Genomic DNA, 18,150 nt, shown 5'->3' with positions numbered 1-18,150 from the left:
GGTATAGATATGAACCAATGAGGAAATTATCACATTTTAGAGACTGTCATAAACTTCTGTCATAAACTATACCACACACACTTCTCAACTGGTCTGGGAAAAGTATGATTCCATATAAAGTTATACTGAAAAAATATACCATACACTGATTAAGTTTATGACCTCCCCTTGCGGCTAGACCGCCCTATCATATCACACGATTTCAACTGTTGTGTAATTCCTAATGGCTGTTACAGTCGCTCACATGCAGCAACCAGCCTTCTGACATTCTCGGCCCGAAATAAAGAGCAACGGTGTCCACACGATCCCTCTCTGCACGCCAGTAGGGGAGACTTTGGCCAGCATTAAAGTAACGGTAATGATCATTTTTAATATTCAACTGCATATTTCTATGTGTTGAGATTTGCTATCTCGAGATTGCACAGTGCACAATGTTCTACAATTTGACGTTTGTTTCTGGGTCGCGCGCCTAGCTTTACGTACGTGACATCGTTGTGTTTATACATTACTTTATAAAGGTTTGCAACGTTGCCAACCTGCAAGGTAGCTTGCTTACACTGTAATAAACTCATATGACGCTGTCAGAAAAGTTATCACGTTGTGGTGTAGCAACTTTCATTTGTTTTCTATCGGAGAGTTTATTGCAAAAGTGAAACTTCACTGTGCATAATTAAAAATGGATTAAAAGATTTGTTTCTGCACACTTTTCATTGTAGGGAAGATATATTTAGGCTTTTTGCACGTATAAGTCTAGTGTACTGTAGAGCTACGTCGATTCTATTGGTCAATCGTCCATAGGCAGGGATCTGCTCTGCAACGTGATTGGTTGAAATAAGTGCGACCCAAGGTATAAAATATGGAGAAAAAATACACCTTTTGAGTGAAAGTCATTGAGCGTGTTCCAGCGGATCACTTTTGCCCAGCCGGTGACCATCGTTGGAAAAGTATGTTGCATTATTGGGAATAAAAAAATAATCTGATTTGCATCTACATGTCGACTGTATGAACTTTACAAAAATCCTGTGTTCATAGGTCATGAAGTTTTGATTGCAGTCGACTGCAAGTTTCTGCAGTTGCTATTCACCAACTTCATCCTGCAACCATGGCCTGCATTGTGGGAGGCTCTAATAATTAGGCTGTTTTGTTTGACCCATGCAAACGTGATAAAAGACATGACTGAAACAAGAACCAACTTTGTCACAAGTTGTCTATACAGATGCAGTAGATATACATATAAATGAATGTGTAATGAGTCTTTCTCTCATTAACTGATTGTACAATGTACACACATATATGTTCAGTTTGTGAGTGTGATATGGGGGTTGGAGAACAGCTTGTATAACTAATGGCACCACTGACGTATTGATCTGAGCCTTGCTGTTGGAAAACCACATCAGTGTCTGACCTTCGGCTGTCGCAGTTGAACCTCTAACGAATTGAATCCTCGACACTCGTATACAGTCGGTTGCTTGAGCCTTACCATTTAAACGTGCCCACTGTCAACCACTTTTCATGACCTTACTAACAAATGGATCTGATATTTGCTGATCTATTTGCCTGATTTTACACAAATGAAAATGGAAAACTTCTGGATAACATAAATATCATTAGGTTATTTTGAAATTGATCATATTCTAATGCTTCTGTTATAAATCTCGAGAAGTGCTTGAAGAAAGTAAAATGCTCTTTTGCTGTTTTTTCTGTGGTGTTGCCTTTTTGTGCCAGTAGTTTGTGATCGCTCATGATGAGGATAGCTGTGATTGGTCAGAGTGTTTTTGGCCTGGAGGTGTACAAGGAGTTGAGGAAGGAGGGCCACACCATCGTTGGAGTGTTCACTATACCTGACAAGGATGGCAAAGCCGACCCTCTAGGTGAGCAGGCATGACAGCACCTTTTTTCCTCAGCAATAACAAGACCCTCTGTCTCTACACTGCTATAATGCAAAATTAATTTGCATATGAAACACAAAAGAGATATTCTCATAGTGGTGGGAGTCTTACTTTTTGCCGAAGGACATTTTACTTGGATATCAAGAACCCGCTCAAAGCCTTTGGATAAACAGTATGCATATTGCATTTTCTACCCTTTTCTATCAGGTTTTGTCCTCACACCAGAGTAAATAAAGTAAACCAAAGACTACACAGAGAACACATATTGTGAAGGCAAACATAATATAATATTTTTAATGTCAAGGGAAGTTTGAACTCGCACATTATCAGTCAAAGAACAGTCCTGTCCCAAACTATAAGAGAAAATCAATGGATTCTTCTTTAAATGTTGAAAGGAAACAGGGGCCTTGATCATGTTAACTGAACACTGATAAAAGTTGTGCCTGTTGTTCACCCCAGACCAAAGTAGACATTAGATACATTCCACTAGGCGCACACTGGTTGAATCAACGTTGTTTCCACGTAATTTTAATGAAATTATGTTGAACCAACGTGGAAGAGACGTTGTGCCCAGTGGGATCACATCAATCCTTTCCCCCATGTCCTCTGTCCTCAATGCATTTTCATAATCAACATAAACAGGTATAAACATACAGCCCATGGTAATTACCATTTACATTTGGCTCTATTGAAAATGTTGATGCCTACAGCCAACCTGTGAAATTCCCCCTACCTAGAAGGAGCCCAGGGCCCAGTTTGGATACATTAAATATGTGTCCCTTGATGTAGCCTGATCTGACATGATTGACTTTGTGAACTCTATTCAGTGGCACACTTACATTTACCCAACCAACCTGAACCAGAACCTGGGCTTGAGGAGATGATGAATATGACGGGATCTCCTCTGACACCTAGGATCATCAATTCAAAGTCCTATTAAGCAGCTCTGCAAACGTTATAATGTCAAAATATGGAGTTTCGCAGAGCAACTATAGTCATTACTGCCATTACTCATGGTATGTACTTCCAAAGAAAAGTCTAAATAAAATAAATGATATTTTGGGATACTGTAATGCTGCTGGATAAGCTGACCTGTGCATGGCAGTAATGAGTGATTTTATTGGAGGTGCGCATGCACACTTGGTTAAAAATAATAGATAATTGTAATTTAGATCTTTTTTGGAAGTACACACTGTGTGTAACAGCAGTAAGGATGACAGTTGCTTACAAAGAACTTACAAAGGGCCAAGGACAAAGGGTAATTCCATGGTAACGGAATTACGCTGCGACTGATTTTTCACTTTAAACAAAAAAAAACATTGATTTCAAAGTTTAACAAACCATACAACTCTATGCAAAATGACTACTTTGAACAATTTGCACGGTAAAAAAAAGATAATTAATGTTACCAAATTTTGTATCTGCACAGTTCTTCCTGTAAATGTGTTTTTGTAAAATGTTCTGTGGAAATTGTTAAAACTAGTACTTGTGCATAGAGTTGTATTGTTTGGTAAATGTTGGAATCAAGGTTTTTTTGTTTGTTCGGTATACATTTTAAAGTGAAAAATATATGTCTTGGCGTAATTCCGTTTCCATGAAATTGCCACAAACAGCCCAGTACATCACTGGAGGTACATCACTGGGGCTGAGCTCCCTGCCATCCATGACCTCTATATCAGGCGGTGTGAAATCAATAAAGACCCCCACCACCCAAGCCAAGGAATGTTATCTCTGCTTCCGCATGGCAAGTGGTACCAGTGCATCAAGTCTGACACCAACAGGCTCCTGAACAACTTCTATCCCCAAGCCATAAATAGCTAACAAAATGGCTACACAGACTTTCTGAGTTGGCCCTTGTATTTATATTCTCTATCCACACTCACAGGACTACACACTCACGCACACTGACACTTCAACACACACATAACATGTACACACATTTATACTGACTCTATACACAACTCACATACAATCTTCATTTACACTGCTACTACTCTGTTTATCATACATCCAGATGCCTAGTCACCTTACCCATATACATATCACTCCAGTATCCCTGCACATTGTAAATATGGTACTGGAACTGATCCTGTATATAGCTTCTTACTTTCCTGTGAATTTTTGTTCTACTTTGTTATTGTTTTGTACTACATTGACATTGATCACTGCACTGTTGGTTTTAGAGCTTGCAAGAAAGGCATTTCACATTTGATATTAACTTGAAATCATATAATTACTATAATGGTTGGGCAAGCCCCTTAGACCATGGCAATTCGACTTGAATTACATACGGTATGGGAGAAACATCCCTCCTGTCTTCTCCCCTCTACACCTACAGGCGCGGAGGCTGAGAAGGATGGTGTGAACGTCTTCAAGTTCCCACGCTGGCGCCTGAAGGGGAAAGGCATCCCGGAGGTGGTGCAGGTCTACAAGGCCACGGGGGCCGAGCTCAACGTCATGCCCTTCTGCTCCCAATTCATCCCCATGGAGGTCATCGACCACCCGGCCCACGGTTCCATCATCTACCACCCCTCCCTGTTGCCCCGACACAGGGGTGCCTCCGCCATCAACTGGTGAGTCGAGTCGGTGGCTGCTTGGACAAACGGATGGATGTTGGTTGGGTGGATGGACAAACTGATGATTGGTTGGTTGATGAGAGGCTTGCATGGGTAAACTAAAAAACGTCAAGTAGCTTGAGTGTGTTAGGCTTACTTTACCCTCTCCATGGGTTTGACAACAGGACCTTGATCCACGGGGACAAGAAAGGTGGGTTCACAGTGTTCTGGGCGGATGACGGACTTGACACTGGACCAATCCTGCTGCAGAGGGAGTGTGATGTGGAGCCTGATGACACTGTCAACACCATCTACAAGAGGTTCCTCTTCCCTGAGGGAGTGAAAGGCACAGTAAGTCAAAGAGATACAACAAGGCCACACTTTAGTACTCTGAGGAATGCAGAGTTTTCTCTGTCTGTCACATAGGGCCAGCCAAATCAGCAAATATTGTTTGAAACAGAGTTTCATGTATGCAAAAATAAAGTGCAGCATAGTACAACAACACATGGAGGGTGAGACCATTCCGTACTGTTGGGAATCTTTGAGCATGTTTGTCAAGTTTACCTGATTCACAGGTGGATGCAGTGAGGCTGATCGCAGCAGGGAATGCCCCAAAGATCGTCCAGCCAGAGGAGGGAGCCACCTATGAGGGGATTCAGAAGAAAGACAATGCCAAGGTAGGCCAAGACCCTAACTAAATTCTCTACACACACTGCTCCTGCCATCTTGCTTCTAACCACAAGATCAGTGGACCGCTCAAGCACTCCTGTAACACTATGTTTGAGATTACATATTACATAGGACCACATATTACATACTGAGATTACAAATTACATAGGACCACATATTACATATTACATAGGACTACATATTTCCTATTGTTTGATTCAGATATGCATGTCTATGTTGATTTCAGGTAATTAGTTATTGTGATTTGTGTTTTTCTGTAGATTGACTGGAACCAGTCTGCACAGGTCCTACACAACTGGATCAGAGGAAATGACAAAGTGCCTGGAGCCTGGGCAGAGGTTGATGGACAGGTAAGAATATAGTTGTTTACTGAGCGTATTGTTTGTTAGTTCAGTAATGCCACTGTCAGCCAGCCAAAAGAACATGCTGAGAAGGATTATCACCACAGCAAGCAAGGTACTTGAAGTCAAACTGACAGGCTTGATGAGATCTTCAAGGTCATGGCCCTCAGCAAGGCTCACAAAATAATTTTAGAGCCAAGCTTCCCCCTGTACCTGGACTTTGAACTATTCCCCTCTGGGTGCAGGTACAGGGCACCCCCCTGCAATAAAAACAGCACTAAACAATAATTTTGACCAAATGTGATATCCCTTTGGGGGCAGCAGGTAGCCTGGCGGGTAGGAGCTTTGGGCAAGTAACCGAAAAGTTGCGTGATCGAATCTCCAAGCTGATATGGTAAAAATCTGTCGTTCTGCCCCTGAGCAAGGCAGTTACCCCACAGTTCCTTGGGCGCCGATGATGTGGATGTCGATTAAGGCAGCCCCCCGCACCTCTCTGATTCAAAGGGGTTGGGTTAAATGCGGTAGACACATTTCAGTTGAATGCGTTCAGTTGTACAACTGACTAGGTATCCCCCTTTCCTTTCCTAAATAGCTCAAGCTAATCCATTCACTGAGACCACTATCCATTCACTGAGACCACTATCCATTCACTGAGACCAGCAGGCTGGGCTTCTTACTGTATCTACTGTGTGTACATGTCATGAATGTGTATTGTCCTTTTCTTAAACAGCATTTTGAAACAAGTACGTGATACGGCAACACATTTCCCCCAAGGGTACAATAAAGACAGTAAAGTACATGCAGACCCTGTGGTCTAACTGTAATGCTCCTACTCCCCCCCTCCGGAGACTGGTGTTCAAATCCCTGTGTCCACCCTTCCTGTTTCTAACTGTCTAATAAAATGTGAATCATATTGTGTGTTCTCACCTGTTCAGTCACATCAGTGCAGATGAGGTATAGGAGAAAAGGAAAGGAGGCCAGTCTAGACTATTGAGCTCCTCCCAAAGGTTGATTCCACTGCGGTCTCTCCTGTCTCTCCTCTAGAAGGTGACGTTCTACGGTTCCTCTCTGCTAGACAGTGGTGCCACTGCTATTGGTCAGCCCCTGGAGATCCCTGGTGCCAGTCAACCCGGTCTGGTCTCTAAGGCGGGCCTGATGCTGTTTGGCAACGACGGCAAAGCGGTAGGTCGTTTAATGTTACACAAACATCATTTAAAGATTATAATTATATTACTACCACTACCAGGGATTCTTGATTGTTTTTAAAGCCTAATGTCATGTTATCACTATTTCATAGGACCACAGCTTTTCTTTTGGTTGTAAGCTTTGGAAGACAAAACATTTCTTTCTAACTTCTGAGCTATATGTATGTAGCATCCCTGCATGCAGACATGCTATACTACCTGGCCTTCAGGTCAAGGCTCTTATAGCACAGTTTGTACTATTTGTATGTGTATTTAGTATGGATCGCCATTAGCTGCTGCTTTTCCTGGGGTCCAGCAAATTTTAAAACATTACAATACATTCACAGATTTCACAACACACTGTGTGCTCTCAGGCCCCTACTCCTCCACTACCACATATCTACAGTACTAAATCCACGTGTATGTATAGTGCATATGTTATTGTGTGTCTGTGTATGCATGTGTCTGTGCCAATGTTTGTGTTGCTTCACAGTCACCACTGTTCCATAAGGTGTTTTTTTAATCTGTTTTTTAAATCTAATTTTACTGCTTGCGTCAGTTACTTGATGTGGAATAGAGAGCCATGTAGTCATGGCTCTATGTAGTACTGTGTCCCTCCCATAGTCTGTTCTGGACTTGGGAACTGTGAAGAGACCTCTTGTGTCATGTCTTGTGAGGTATGCATGGGTTTCTAAGCTTTGCACCAGTAGTTCAAACAGACAGCTCAGTGAATTCAACATGTCAATATCTCTCATAAATAAAAGTAGTGATGAAGTCAATCTCTCCTCTACTTTCAGCCAGGAGAGATTGACATGCATATGATTCATTTTAGCTCTCTGTGTACATCCAAGGGCCAGCCGTGGTGCCCTGTTCTGAGCCAATTGCAATTTTCCAAAGTCCTTTTTTGTGGCACCTGACCACACAACTGAACAGTAGTCAAGGTGTGACAAAACTAGAGCCTGTAGAACCTGCCTTGTTGATAGTGTTGTTAAGGCAGAGCATCGCTTTACTATAGACAGACTTCTCCCCATCTTAGCCACTACTGCATCAATATGTTTTGACCATGACAGTTTACAATCTAGTGTTACTCCAAGCAGTTTAGTCATCTCAACTTGCTCGATTTACATATTATTTATTACAAGATGTAGTTGAGGTTTAGGGTAAAGTGAGTGTTATTTTCCAAATACAATGCTTTTAGTTTTAGAAATATTTCGGGCTAACTTATTCCTTGCCACCCACTCTGAAACTAACTGCAGCTCTTTGTTATGTGTTGCAGTCATTTCAGTTATCATTGTAGTAGCTGACGTGTATAGTGTTGAGTCATCCGCATACATAGAAACTCTGGCTTTACTCAAAGTCAGTGGCATGTCGTTAGTAAAAATTTTAAAAAGCAAGGCGCCTAAACAGCTACCCTGGGGAATTCCTGATTCCAACTGGATTATATTTGATAGGCTTCCATTAAAGAACACCTTCTGTGTTCTGTTAGACAAGTAACTATTTATCCACATTATAGCAGGGGGTGTGAAGCCATAACACATACATTTTTCCAGCAGCAGACAATGATCAATAATGTCAAAAGCTGCCCTGAAGTCTAACAAGACAGTCCCCACAATAATTTGATCATCAATTTCTCTCAGCCAATCATACGTCGTTTGTGTAAGTGCTGTGCTTGTTGAGTATCCTTCCCTATAAGCATGCTGAAATTCTGTTGTCAATTTGTTTACTGTAAAATAGCATTGTATCTGATCAAACACATTTTTCCCCAGAAGTTTATTAAGGGTTGGTAACAGGCTGATTGGTCGGCTATTTGAGCCAGTAAAGGGGGCTTTACTATTCTTGGGTAGCGGAATGACTTTAGCTTCCCTCCAGGCCTGAGGGCACAGGCTCTCTAGTAGGCTTAAATTGAAGATGTGGCAAATAGGAGTGACAGTATCGTCTGCTATTATCCTCAGTAATTTTCCATCCAGATTGTCAGACCCTGGTGGCTTGTTATTGTTGATAGACAACAATCATTTTTTCCCCTCTTCCACACGGACTTTATGGAATTCAAAAGTACAATTCTTGTCTTTCATAATTTGGTCCTATATACTTGGATGTGTAGTGTCAGCGTTTGTTGCTGGCATGTCATCCCTAAGTTTGCTTATCTTGTCAATGAAAAAGTCATTAAAAGTAGTTTGCAATATCAGTGGGCTTTGTGATGAATGAGCCATCTGATTCAATAAATGAAGGAGCCGAGTTGGCTTTTCCCCCAAAAATGTCATTTAAGGTGCCCCAAAGCTTTTTACTATCATTCTTTATATAATTTCTTTGTTTCATAGTGTAGTTTCTTTAAATTTAGTTTAGTCACATGATTTCTTAATTTGCAGTACGTTTGCCAATCGGTTGGGCTGCCAGACTTAATTGCCACACCTTTTGCCTTATCCCTCTCAACCATACGATTTTTCAATTCCTCATCAATCCAAGGGGATTTAACAATTTTTACAGTTATTTTTTTAATGGGTGCTTATTAGTAACAGGAATAAGTAGTTTCATAAATGCGTCAAGTGCAGCGTCTGATTGCTCCTGATTACACACCACAGACCAGCAACTATTATATACATCATCAACATGTGAATCACTGCAAAACTTATTGTATGACCTCTTATACACTATATTAGGCCCAGCCTTTGGAACTTTGGGTTTCCTAGATATGGCTATTATATTGTGATCACTACATCCTATGGATTTGGATACTGCTTTAAAGCAAATATCTGCAGCGTTAGTAAAGATGTGATCAATAAATGTTGATGATTTAATTCCTGTGCTGTAACTACCCTGATCCAGGTTGCTGGCACTGGTTACAGACGTTTTTTTCCTGAGTGGGCAGCTTGATGATTGCCAGTCAATATTTAAATCACCCAGAAAATATACTTCTCTATTGATATCACATACATTATTAAGCATTTCACACATATTATCCAGATACTGACTGTTAGCACTTGGTGGTCTATAGCAGCTTCCCACAATAATTCGCTTTAGGTGAGGCAGATTAACCTGTAGCCATATTTCTTTCAACAGTATTTAACATTAGATTGTCTCTAAGCGTTACAAGAATGTGGTTCTGAATATAGACCGCAACACCGCCTCCGTTGGCATTTCTGTCTTTTCTGTAGATGTTATAACCATGTATTGCTACCACTATCATCAAAGGTATTATCTAAGTGAGTTTCAGAGATATGGATATCAATGTTATCTGTTACAAGCAAGTTATTGACTTCATGGACCTTGTTTCTTAGGCTACATATGTTAATATGGGCTATTTTTAGCACTTTTCTGGGTTGCTTGATTGTTTTTAATGATTTACTGGGGAGCTTATCTTAGGTAGACTTACTCATGTTATTTACATTGGAGATGATAGTGCAGGGTGAGCTGCATAAAGTGGTGATCATACCCTGCCATCTCATGGTGACTGGCTGTTCCCCCTCATTAGCAGGGGAAATAACTGGTCTGTTAGTACTGTACTTTTTTTTGTCAGAGCTTGGCCAATGACCTTTGGCCTGCGCTGAAAAGCTCTTTGTGTGGTGTTATGTAATATGTAGGAGTAACAGAGAGGGTAGACAGAGACTCTTCACTTTTTGTTTATTTCACTTTTGTTTATCCATTTCACTTGCTTTGGCAATGTAAAAATATGTTCCCGTGCCAATAAATCTCCTTGAATTTGAATTGAGAGAGAGGATAGAGGGGTTTTGAGTGAGAGAGTGTGTTAGAGACTGACTGAACGAAAGAGAGTTGAGAGGCAGCCCAGTGTTAATGAATCATAGGGAGACTAATGTGTTTAGTAGCTCCATTGTCTTACCTCTTTTCAGTCAGCTCTATGGGCTGAAGGCCATGGAATTTCCAGGAAGATGAATTAGTTCCGGGGACTTCTCCTCAATCAGCTCTAAATTTGTTTGTTCCCCACAATCTCACATTACTTTGGGGGAAATAGTATAAGAACATACTGTACGTGTTTTACACGTTTACACATTCTGAATATATTTTTAAGCCCATATTTGTCATCATGTTATGCTATTGGGTTGTAAATATGCAGACGTAATGTATCGAAGCCCGGAATGAGTCCTGCAGAATGAGTCCTGCAGAATGAGTCCTGCAAAAAAGTGTTTTATTTGACCAATCTGGGTTGTCCTTAGACCATATAGGATATGACCTGAGTCTACTGCACACAGTCTCAATATGACCCAGGCTTTTCTGGCCTCTACTGGTCATAAATTGTAATACAAGTGGAGCTAAATAAAACTTTTGGTGACCTCCTGCCAACATACAAACTCAATGTGTCTCATTGTGAAGACAGGGAGAGTCTACCTGCCTGGGTTGTGTTCATTAGGTACAACAAATTTAAGAAAATGTATTAAAAAATCAAAATTTCTGTTTTACATTGCAAAAGGTTTTCCATCCCGTGCACTTATGGACACGCCCCCGGAGTTTTAACAGTGCTCAAAATCAGCCTGCAATAGCTAGGAATTTGACTTTGAAATTAGGACTTTATAAAAGTGAATTTATACAGTTACCCTGCATGCGTGTTTGAAGTCTGTTTGAAAAACAAAGCACATTTTCAGTGAACAAATTGTTTTGAATAATTAAAAGGTGTACACAAACTTAATTCCCTTCAATAGGTCAATATTTTCCTAACATAGTTCTCAATTTGAGAACTGACATTCTTTGAAAGGGGTTATACTACGAAGCAAGCTAGATCTACGCAGGGTTTTCTAAAGCTAGCCAGCTTCAGTTAGCGTCCCATTCCAGCTCAGGCTTCATCCGTACTACTACGGTGGATATTTCTCGTCCAACTCTAGCAGGCATGTGGATAGTCAAACTCTTCATTGAGACAATGCTGAAACATCAATCCATGTCCACGTCAGTACTGAAATCAAAATGAAATAAACTTTTAACATCGCCTTCTTTATTTTATTACTTTGGTGTTGTTAAGGCTGTGTAAGGGAGGCGAAGTCAGGTTCAGGAGAGCAGAGTAGAGTAAACAGGCACGATTTTATTCCGTTCAACAATAGTGCCCAAAAACATAGAACATAAACTATCGCGCGTGAACATACACACAAAGACATGATGGGGAACAGAGGACTAAATACATGTAGATTGAGGGTGAGGCTCAGGGCGATCAGGCTGGCGACGGTAAAACTCCCGCAGCAGTTCGGGTTCCAAAACATCCGCAACCGGAACCCAGCACCTCTCCTCCGGACCGTACCCCTCCCTCTCCACGATGTACTGAAGGCCCCCCGCCCAACGCCTCGAATCCAGGATGGAACGAACGATGTACGCCGGGGCCCCCTCGATGTCCAAAGGGGGCGGAGGAACCTCCCGCATCTCAGATTCCTGGAACGGACCAGCCACCACCGGCCTGAGGAGAGACACATGGAATGATGGGTTAATACGATAATCAGAGGGAAGCTGTAATCTGTAACATACCTTGTTCACCCTCCTCAGGACTTTGAAGGGCCCCACAAACCGCGGACCCAGCTTCGGGCAGGGCAGGCGGAGGGGCAGGTTTTCAGGTCGAGAGCCAGACCCGGTCCCCCGGTGCAAACACCGGGTTCTCACTGTGGTGATGGTCCGCGCTGGTTTTCTGGCAAAGCGCGGCTCGCTGGAGGTGTACACGGGCGGCCTCCCATGTCTCCTCCGCGTGCCTGAACCAGTCGTCCACCGCAGGAGCCTCGGTCTGACCCTGATGCCACGGCGCCAGAACCAGCTGGTACCCTAATACACACTGAAAAGGGGGAGAGGTTAGTGGAGGAGTGGTGAAAACCTGCCCACATCCTGGTTGACTCTCTCTACCTGCCCTTTACTCTCAGGGTGAAAACCCGAGGTAAGGCTGATCGAGACCCTCAGACGTTCCATGAACGCCTTCCAGACTCTCTACGTGAACTGGGGACCCCGATCAGACACTATATCCTCAGGCACCCCATAGTGCCAGAAGACGTGCGTAAACAGGGCTTCTGCAGTCTGTAGGGCCATAGGAAGACTGGGCAGAGGGAGGAGACGACAGGACTTAGAGAAACGATCCACAACGACCAGGATCGTAGTGTTTCCCTGTGAAAGAGGTAGATCAGTTAAAAAATCCACAGACAGGTGTGACCAAGGTTGTTGTGGAACGGGTAAGGGGTGTAGCTTACCTCTGGGCAGGTGTCTCGGAGCCTTACACTGGGCACACACCGAGCAGGAGGAAACATAGATCCTCACGTCCTTAGCCAAGGTCGGCCACCAGTACTTCCCAGTCAGACAGCGCACCGACCGACCGATCCCCGGATGACGTTTGGGCCCAATAGATCAACTGGTCACGGACAGCAGACGGAACGTACATACGTCCGACCGGACACTGGATGGGAGCGGGGTCTGTACGCAACGCCAGCTCAATGTCCGCGTCCAACTCACATACGACCGGCGCTACCAGGCAGGAGGCCGGGAGTAGGGGAGTCTGATCCATGGGCCGCTCCTCTGTGTCATACAGCCGGGACAGTGCGTCTGCCTTCGTATTCTGGGAACCTGGTCTGTAGGACAGGGTAAACACAAAATGGGTAAAGAACATGGCCCACCTTGGCTGATGAGGATTCAGTCTCGTCGCTGCCCGGATGTACTCCAGGTTGCGGTGGTCAGTCCAGATGAGGAAAGGGTGTTTAGTCAAGCCAATGTCTCCACGCCTTCAACGCTTTAAGCACAGCCAACAGCTCCCGGTCCCCCACATCATAGTTACACTCCACTGGGCTGAGATCCTTCGAGAAGCATAGGAGCAAAGTTTTGGTGGCGTACCCCGAGCGCTGAGAGAGCACAGCTCCTATCCCAGCCTCGGATGCGTCCACCTCCACTATGAACGCCAGAGAGGGATCCGGAAGGGCCAACACAGGAGCCGAGGTAAACAGAGCTCTTAGCTGCCCAAAAGCCCTGTCCGCCTCAGCCGACCACTGCAACTGTACTGGACCCCCCTTCAGCAGTGAGGTAATGGGAGCAGCCACCTGGCCAAAACCCCGGATAAATCTCTGGTAGTAATTGGCAAACCCCAAAAATCGCTGCACTTACTTTACCGTGGTGGGAGTTGGACAATTACGCACGGCTGCAATGCAGTCACTCTCCATCTCCACCCCTGATGTGGAAATGCGATACCCTAGGAAGGAGATGGCAGGCTGAAAGAACAGGCATTTCTCAGCCTTGACATACAGGTCATGCTCCAACAGAGGACAAAGGACACATGGTAATTGAGTCGGCGCCTTTTTTCAGAAGGCGAGAGACAAAACGGCATATTCTGGGGGGATGCGCACGGTGGAGACCTGGTCTGAACTTTCCACCGTGGTAGCAAATCAGGGAAACAAACGGATACAAACAGGTGATCAACAGAGGACTCTGGATGAGTGTGGTGCGAACTCACCTGGGGTGACGCCAGAGTGCCCTGCCTGTTGCCTCGACTCCCAGAGGAACTAACACGGCACCGACCGGCAGTGTTCCCTCTGCGGCCACAGATGGTGCACGTGATGGCTCCTCCTCCAGTCTCCCTACGAGCAGCCCCTCCCAACTCCATGGGCACCGGAGCGGGGGTGCTGGAAGATGGCACCGACAGATGGCCCTCTGGACGTCCGCGGGTGACCAGCAGAATCCTGGGCGCTCCTCGTCCCCTGCCTTAAATGGAAGAGCCGTTCCTCAGCCGCTCTACCCTCGGGCGGATGGTCGAAGACGGCCCGGAAGCGACGGGTGAACTCCTCGAAGTGATCCAAAGCTGTGTCTCCTTCTCCCCACACGGCGTTTGCCCACTCCAGAGCTCTTCCTGAGAGGCATGAGACGAGGGCAGAAACTCTCTCCCTTCCCAAGGGAGCTGGATGCACAGTGGCCAGGTAGAGGTCCAGTTGTAACAGGAATCCCTGGCACTGTGCTGCCGTCCCATCATACTCCCTGGGAGAGGCGTATCCCACTGGGACTGGTTCCGGATGGGATGGGTAGAGGGAACCCCGGTTGTGCTAGTCGAGGCACTGGGGAGACCTCCTGTCTCTCCCAGCGGTCCATGGTCCAACCTCCATCAGGTTTTCTTCAAGAATGGTCCTGTATTTGGCTCCATCCATCTTCCCATCAATTTTAACCATCTTCCCTGTCCCTGCTGAAGAAAAGCAGGCCCAAACCATGATGCTGCCACCACCATGTTTGACAGTGGGGATGGTGAGTTCAGGGTGATGAGCTGTAATGATTTTACGCCAAACATAACGTTTTGCATTGTTGCCAAAAAGTTCAATTTTGGTTTCATCTGACCAGAGCACCTTCTTCCACATGTTTGGTGTGTCTCCCAGGTGGCTTGTGGCAAACTTTAAACAACACTTTTTATGGATATCTTTAAGAAATGGCTTTCTTGCCACTCTTCCATAAAGGCCAGATTTGTGCAATATACGACTGATTATTGTCCTATGGACAGAGTCTCCCACCTCAGCTGTAGATCTCTGCAGTTCATCCAGAGTGATCATGGGCCTCTTGGCTGCATCTCTGATCAGTCTTCTCCTTGTATGAGCTGAAAGTTTAGAGGGACGGCCAGGTCTTGGTAGATTTGCAGTGGTCTGATACTCCTTCCATTTCAATATTATCGCTTGCACAGTGCTCCTTGGGATGTTTAAAGCTTGGGAAATCTTTTTGTATCCAAATCCGGCTTTAAACTTCTTCACAACAGTATCTCGGACCTGCCTGGTGTGTTCCTTGTTCTTCATGATGCTCTCTGCGCTTTTGACGGACCTCTGAGACTATCACAGTGCAGGTGCATTTATACGGAGACTTGATTACACACAGGTGGATTGTATTTATCATCATTAGTCATTTAGGTCAACATTGGATCATTCAGAGATCCTCACTGAACTTCTGGAGAGAGTTTGCTGCACTGAAAGTAAAGGGGCTGAATAATTTTTGCACGCCCAATTTTTCAGTTTTTGATTTGTTAAAAAAGTTTGAAATATCCAATAAATGTCGTTCCACTTCATGATTGTGTCCCACTTATTGTTGATTCTTCACAAAAAAATACAGTTTTATATCTTTATGTTTGAAGCCTGAAATGTGGCAAAAGGTCGCAAAGTTCAAGGGGGCCGAATACTTTCGCAAGGCACTGTATATTCCTAATTTCCTCTTTCTTCAAGTGATGGATTTTCACCACAGTAGCCAATCCACCATTCATTAACTCCAACCCTGCGATGTCCACAGATTTTTAAAATTGATTTAACCTTTATTTAACTAGGCAAGTCAGTTAAGAAAAAAAAATCGTATTTACATTGACGGCCTATGAACAGTGGGTTAACTGCCTTGTTCAGGGGCAGAACGACAGATTATTTACCTTATCAGCTCAGGGATTCAATCTAGCAACCTTTCGGTTACTGGCCAAACGCTCTAACCACTAGGCTGCTGCCCCAGATTTTTCCCAGTATGCCATTATGCTATTTATTTTTGCATTAAATCCATCCATTTTACTGAATTACGAGGGTCCATAACTTCCCTATTTGTAACATTTCTCCCAATAGTGTCCTAAATAATAATGGTTTTTCAGATCCTCTAACAATACAGTTTGCAGGTCCATCTGAACCCTGATATTATGATAGAACAATCATTCCTGGACCAGACTCCAAAAGCAAGCCACCGAGGAACAGTATCAGAAAATCTTAATTCTGTTTCCTCGTGGCAGAGTCTGCACAAGGCTGACTATTCAATGCCCCATATATTGAGCATTATTTTTGTAGCAAGTATTTTATATAATAGCTTGAATTGAAATGAATGAAATGTGTCAATTGTTGTGACACATGTATTTGTTGTTTTGGCACTCTACTCCAGCATTTTGATTTGAAATGATACAATGACTGTCAGCTTTAATTTGAGGGTATTTTCATCAATATTGGGTGAACCGTTTAGAAATTACTGCACTTTTTGAACATAGTCCCATTCTCAGTATTGGGACAAATTCACTTGTGTATTAAAGTGTCAAAAGTGTAGTATTTGGTCCCATATTGCTAGCATGCAATGATTACATCACGCTTGTGACTCTACAAACTTGTTGGATGCATTTTCTGCTTGTTTTGGTTGTGTTTCAGATCATTTTGTGCCCAATAGAAATGAAATAGTAAATATATTATTGTGTCATTTTGGAGTCACTTTTATTGTAAATAAGAATAAAATGTTTCTAAACCCTTCTACATTAATTTGGATGCTACCATGATTACGCATAGTCCTGATTGAATTGTGAATAGTGATGAGTGAGAAAGTTACACGCACAAATATCTTATCACCAAGACATCACAAGAATGGAAGGTTATAATTGTTTTTTTTTTGGGGGGGGGGGGGGGGTATGGTATTTGTGAAAGTGATGTTTTCACGCATGATTTGAAAAAGGATTCTCCTGGAGTCAGTAGATCCAAGAATAAATATTTAAACTGCGATATCACTAGATAATTAATCAGGGTAATCTTCTTGTAAATGGATAGGTTTTTCCCTCTCCACAGTTTCAAGATTCTTTTTTTTTAATCTAAATTAGTTGCTTAACTTTTCCAGGATATGCACACAGGCCCATTAGTATACTGCCTGTGGTGTCAAAGGTTGTTGAAAAGTGTGTAGCAGAACAACTGATTGCCCACCTCAACAACAGCCCCTTCACATTACACTCCATGCAGTTTGGCTTCAGAGCGAAACACTCCACAGAAACGGCCAACTGCTTTCTTCTGGAAAATGTGAAGTCCAAGATGGACAAAGGGGGCATTGTTGGGGCTGTGTTTCTGGACCTAAGGAAGGCTTTTGATACTGTTAACCATGAGATTCTCATCACAAAATTGTCCAAGTTAAACTTTTCCCTCTATGCCTTGAGATGGATGGAATCATACCTTGAAGGCAGAACTCAGTGTGTCAGAGTGAGCAATGAGCCATTGCCCACTCTTAGGTATGATGTGGGCGTGCCCCAAGGATCAATACTGGGGCCCCTCCTGTTCAGCCTGAACATGAATGATCTGCCTTCTGTCTGTACTGGGTCTGAAGTTCAATTGTATGCAGATGATACAGTGATATATGTGCATGCTGCACAAGAACTCACTACTGTAATGGTCCAGGTTACAAAGTAGCTCAGTGACTCGTGTTTGCATCTCAATGTGAAAAAAACTGTTTGCATGTTCTTCACAAAGAGGGCAACAGATGCTACTGACCCAGATGTCTGTGTCAGGGGAGAAGCTCCAGGTGGTATCTGATTTTAAGTACCTTGGCATCATACTTGACTCCAACCTCTCTTTTAAAAAGCATGTGAAAAGGTAATTCAAATAACCAAATTCAACCTAGCTAATTTCCGATTTATACAAAATTGTTTGACTACATAGGTAGCAAAACTGTACTTCAAATCTATGATACTCCCCCACTTAACATACTGCTTGACTAGTTGGGCCCAAGCTTGCTGTACAACATTAAAACCTATTCAGTCTGTCTACAAACAGGCTCTCAAAGTGCTTGATAGGAA

The 18,150-nt window shown here is 43.4% G+C and overlaps 1 protein-coding gene across 2 annotated transcripts in view; it reads left to right on the top strand.

Annotated features, from left to right (window-relative positions):
• The first annotated feature begins 206 nt into the window (after window positions 1–206).
• LOC110528507 (cytosolic 10-formyltetrahydrofolate dehydrogenase) overlaps window positions 207–18,150 on the top strand; it is a 44,811-nt gene continuing 26,867 nt past the window's right edge. The window contains exons 1-7 of one of the 2 annotated variants that reach the window (XM_036984087.1): window positions 207–355; window positions 1,729–1,871; window positions 4,228–4,462; window positions 4,630–4,795; window positions 5,020–5,121; window positions 5,395–5,484; window positions 6,520–6,657. In XM_036984087.1, the coding sequence (XP_036839982.1) occupies window positions 1,742–1,871; window positions 4,228–4,462; window positions 4,630–4,795; window positions 5,020–5,121; window positions 5,395–5,484; window positions 6,520–6,657 (861 nt within the window). In that variant the 5' untranslated portion in view covers window positions 207–355; window positions 1,729–1,741. Of the gene's footprint in view, window positions 356–1,725; window positions 1,872–4,227; window positions 4,463–4,629; window positions 4,796–5,019; window positions 5,122–5,394; window positions 5,485–6,519; window positions 6,658–18,150 lie in introns of both variants that reach the window. The other variant, XM_036984088.1, reaches the window with a different exon arrangement.

The sequence above is a fragment of the Oncorhynchus mykiss genome, chromosome 7 (assembly GCF_013265735.2).
Source record: "Oncorhynchus mykiss isolate Arlee chromosome 7, USDA_OmykA_1.1, whole genome shotgun sequence".
NCBI classification, from domain to species: Eukaryota; Metazoa; Chordata; class Actinopteri; order Salmoniformes; family Salmonidae; genus Oncorhynchus; species Oncorhynchus mykiss.
The sequence above is the reverse complement of the archived record's forward strand: the minus strand, read 5'-3'. Positions and strand labels throughout refer to the sequence as shown.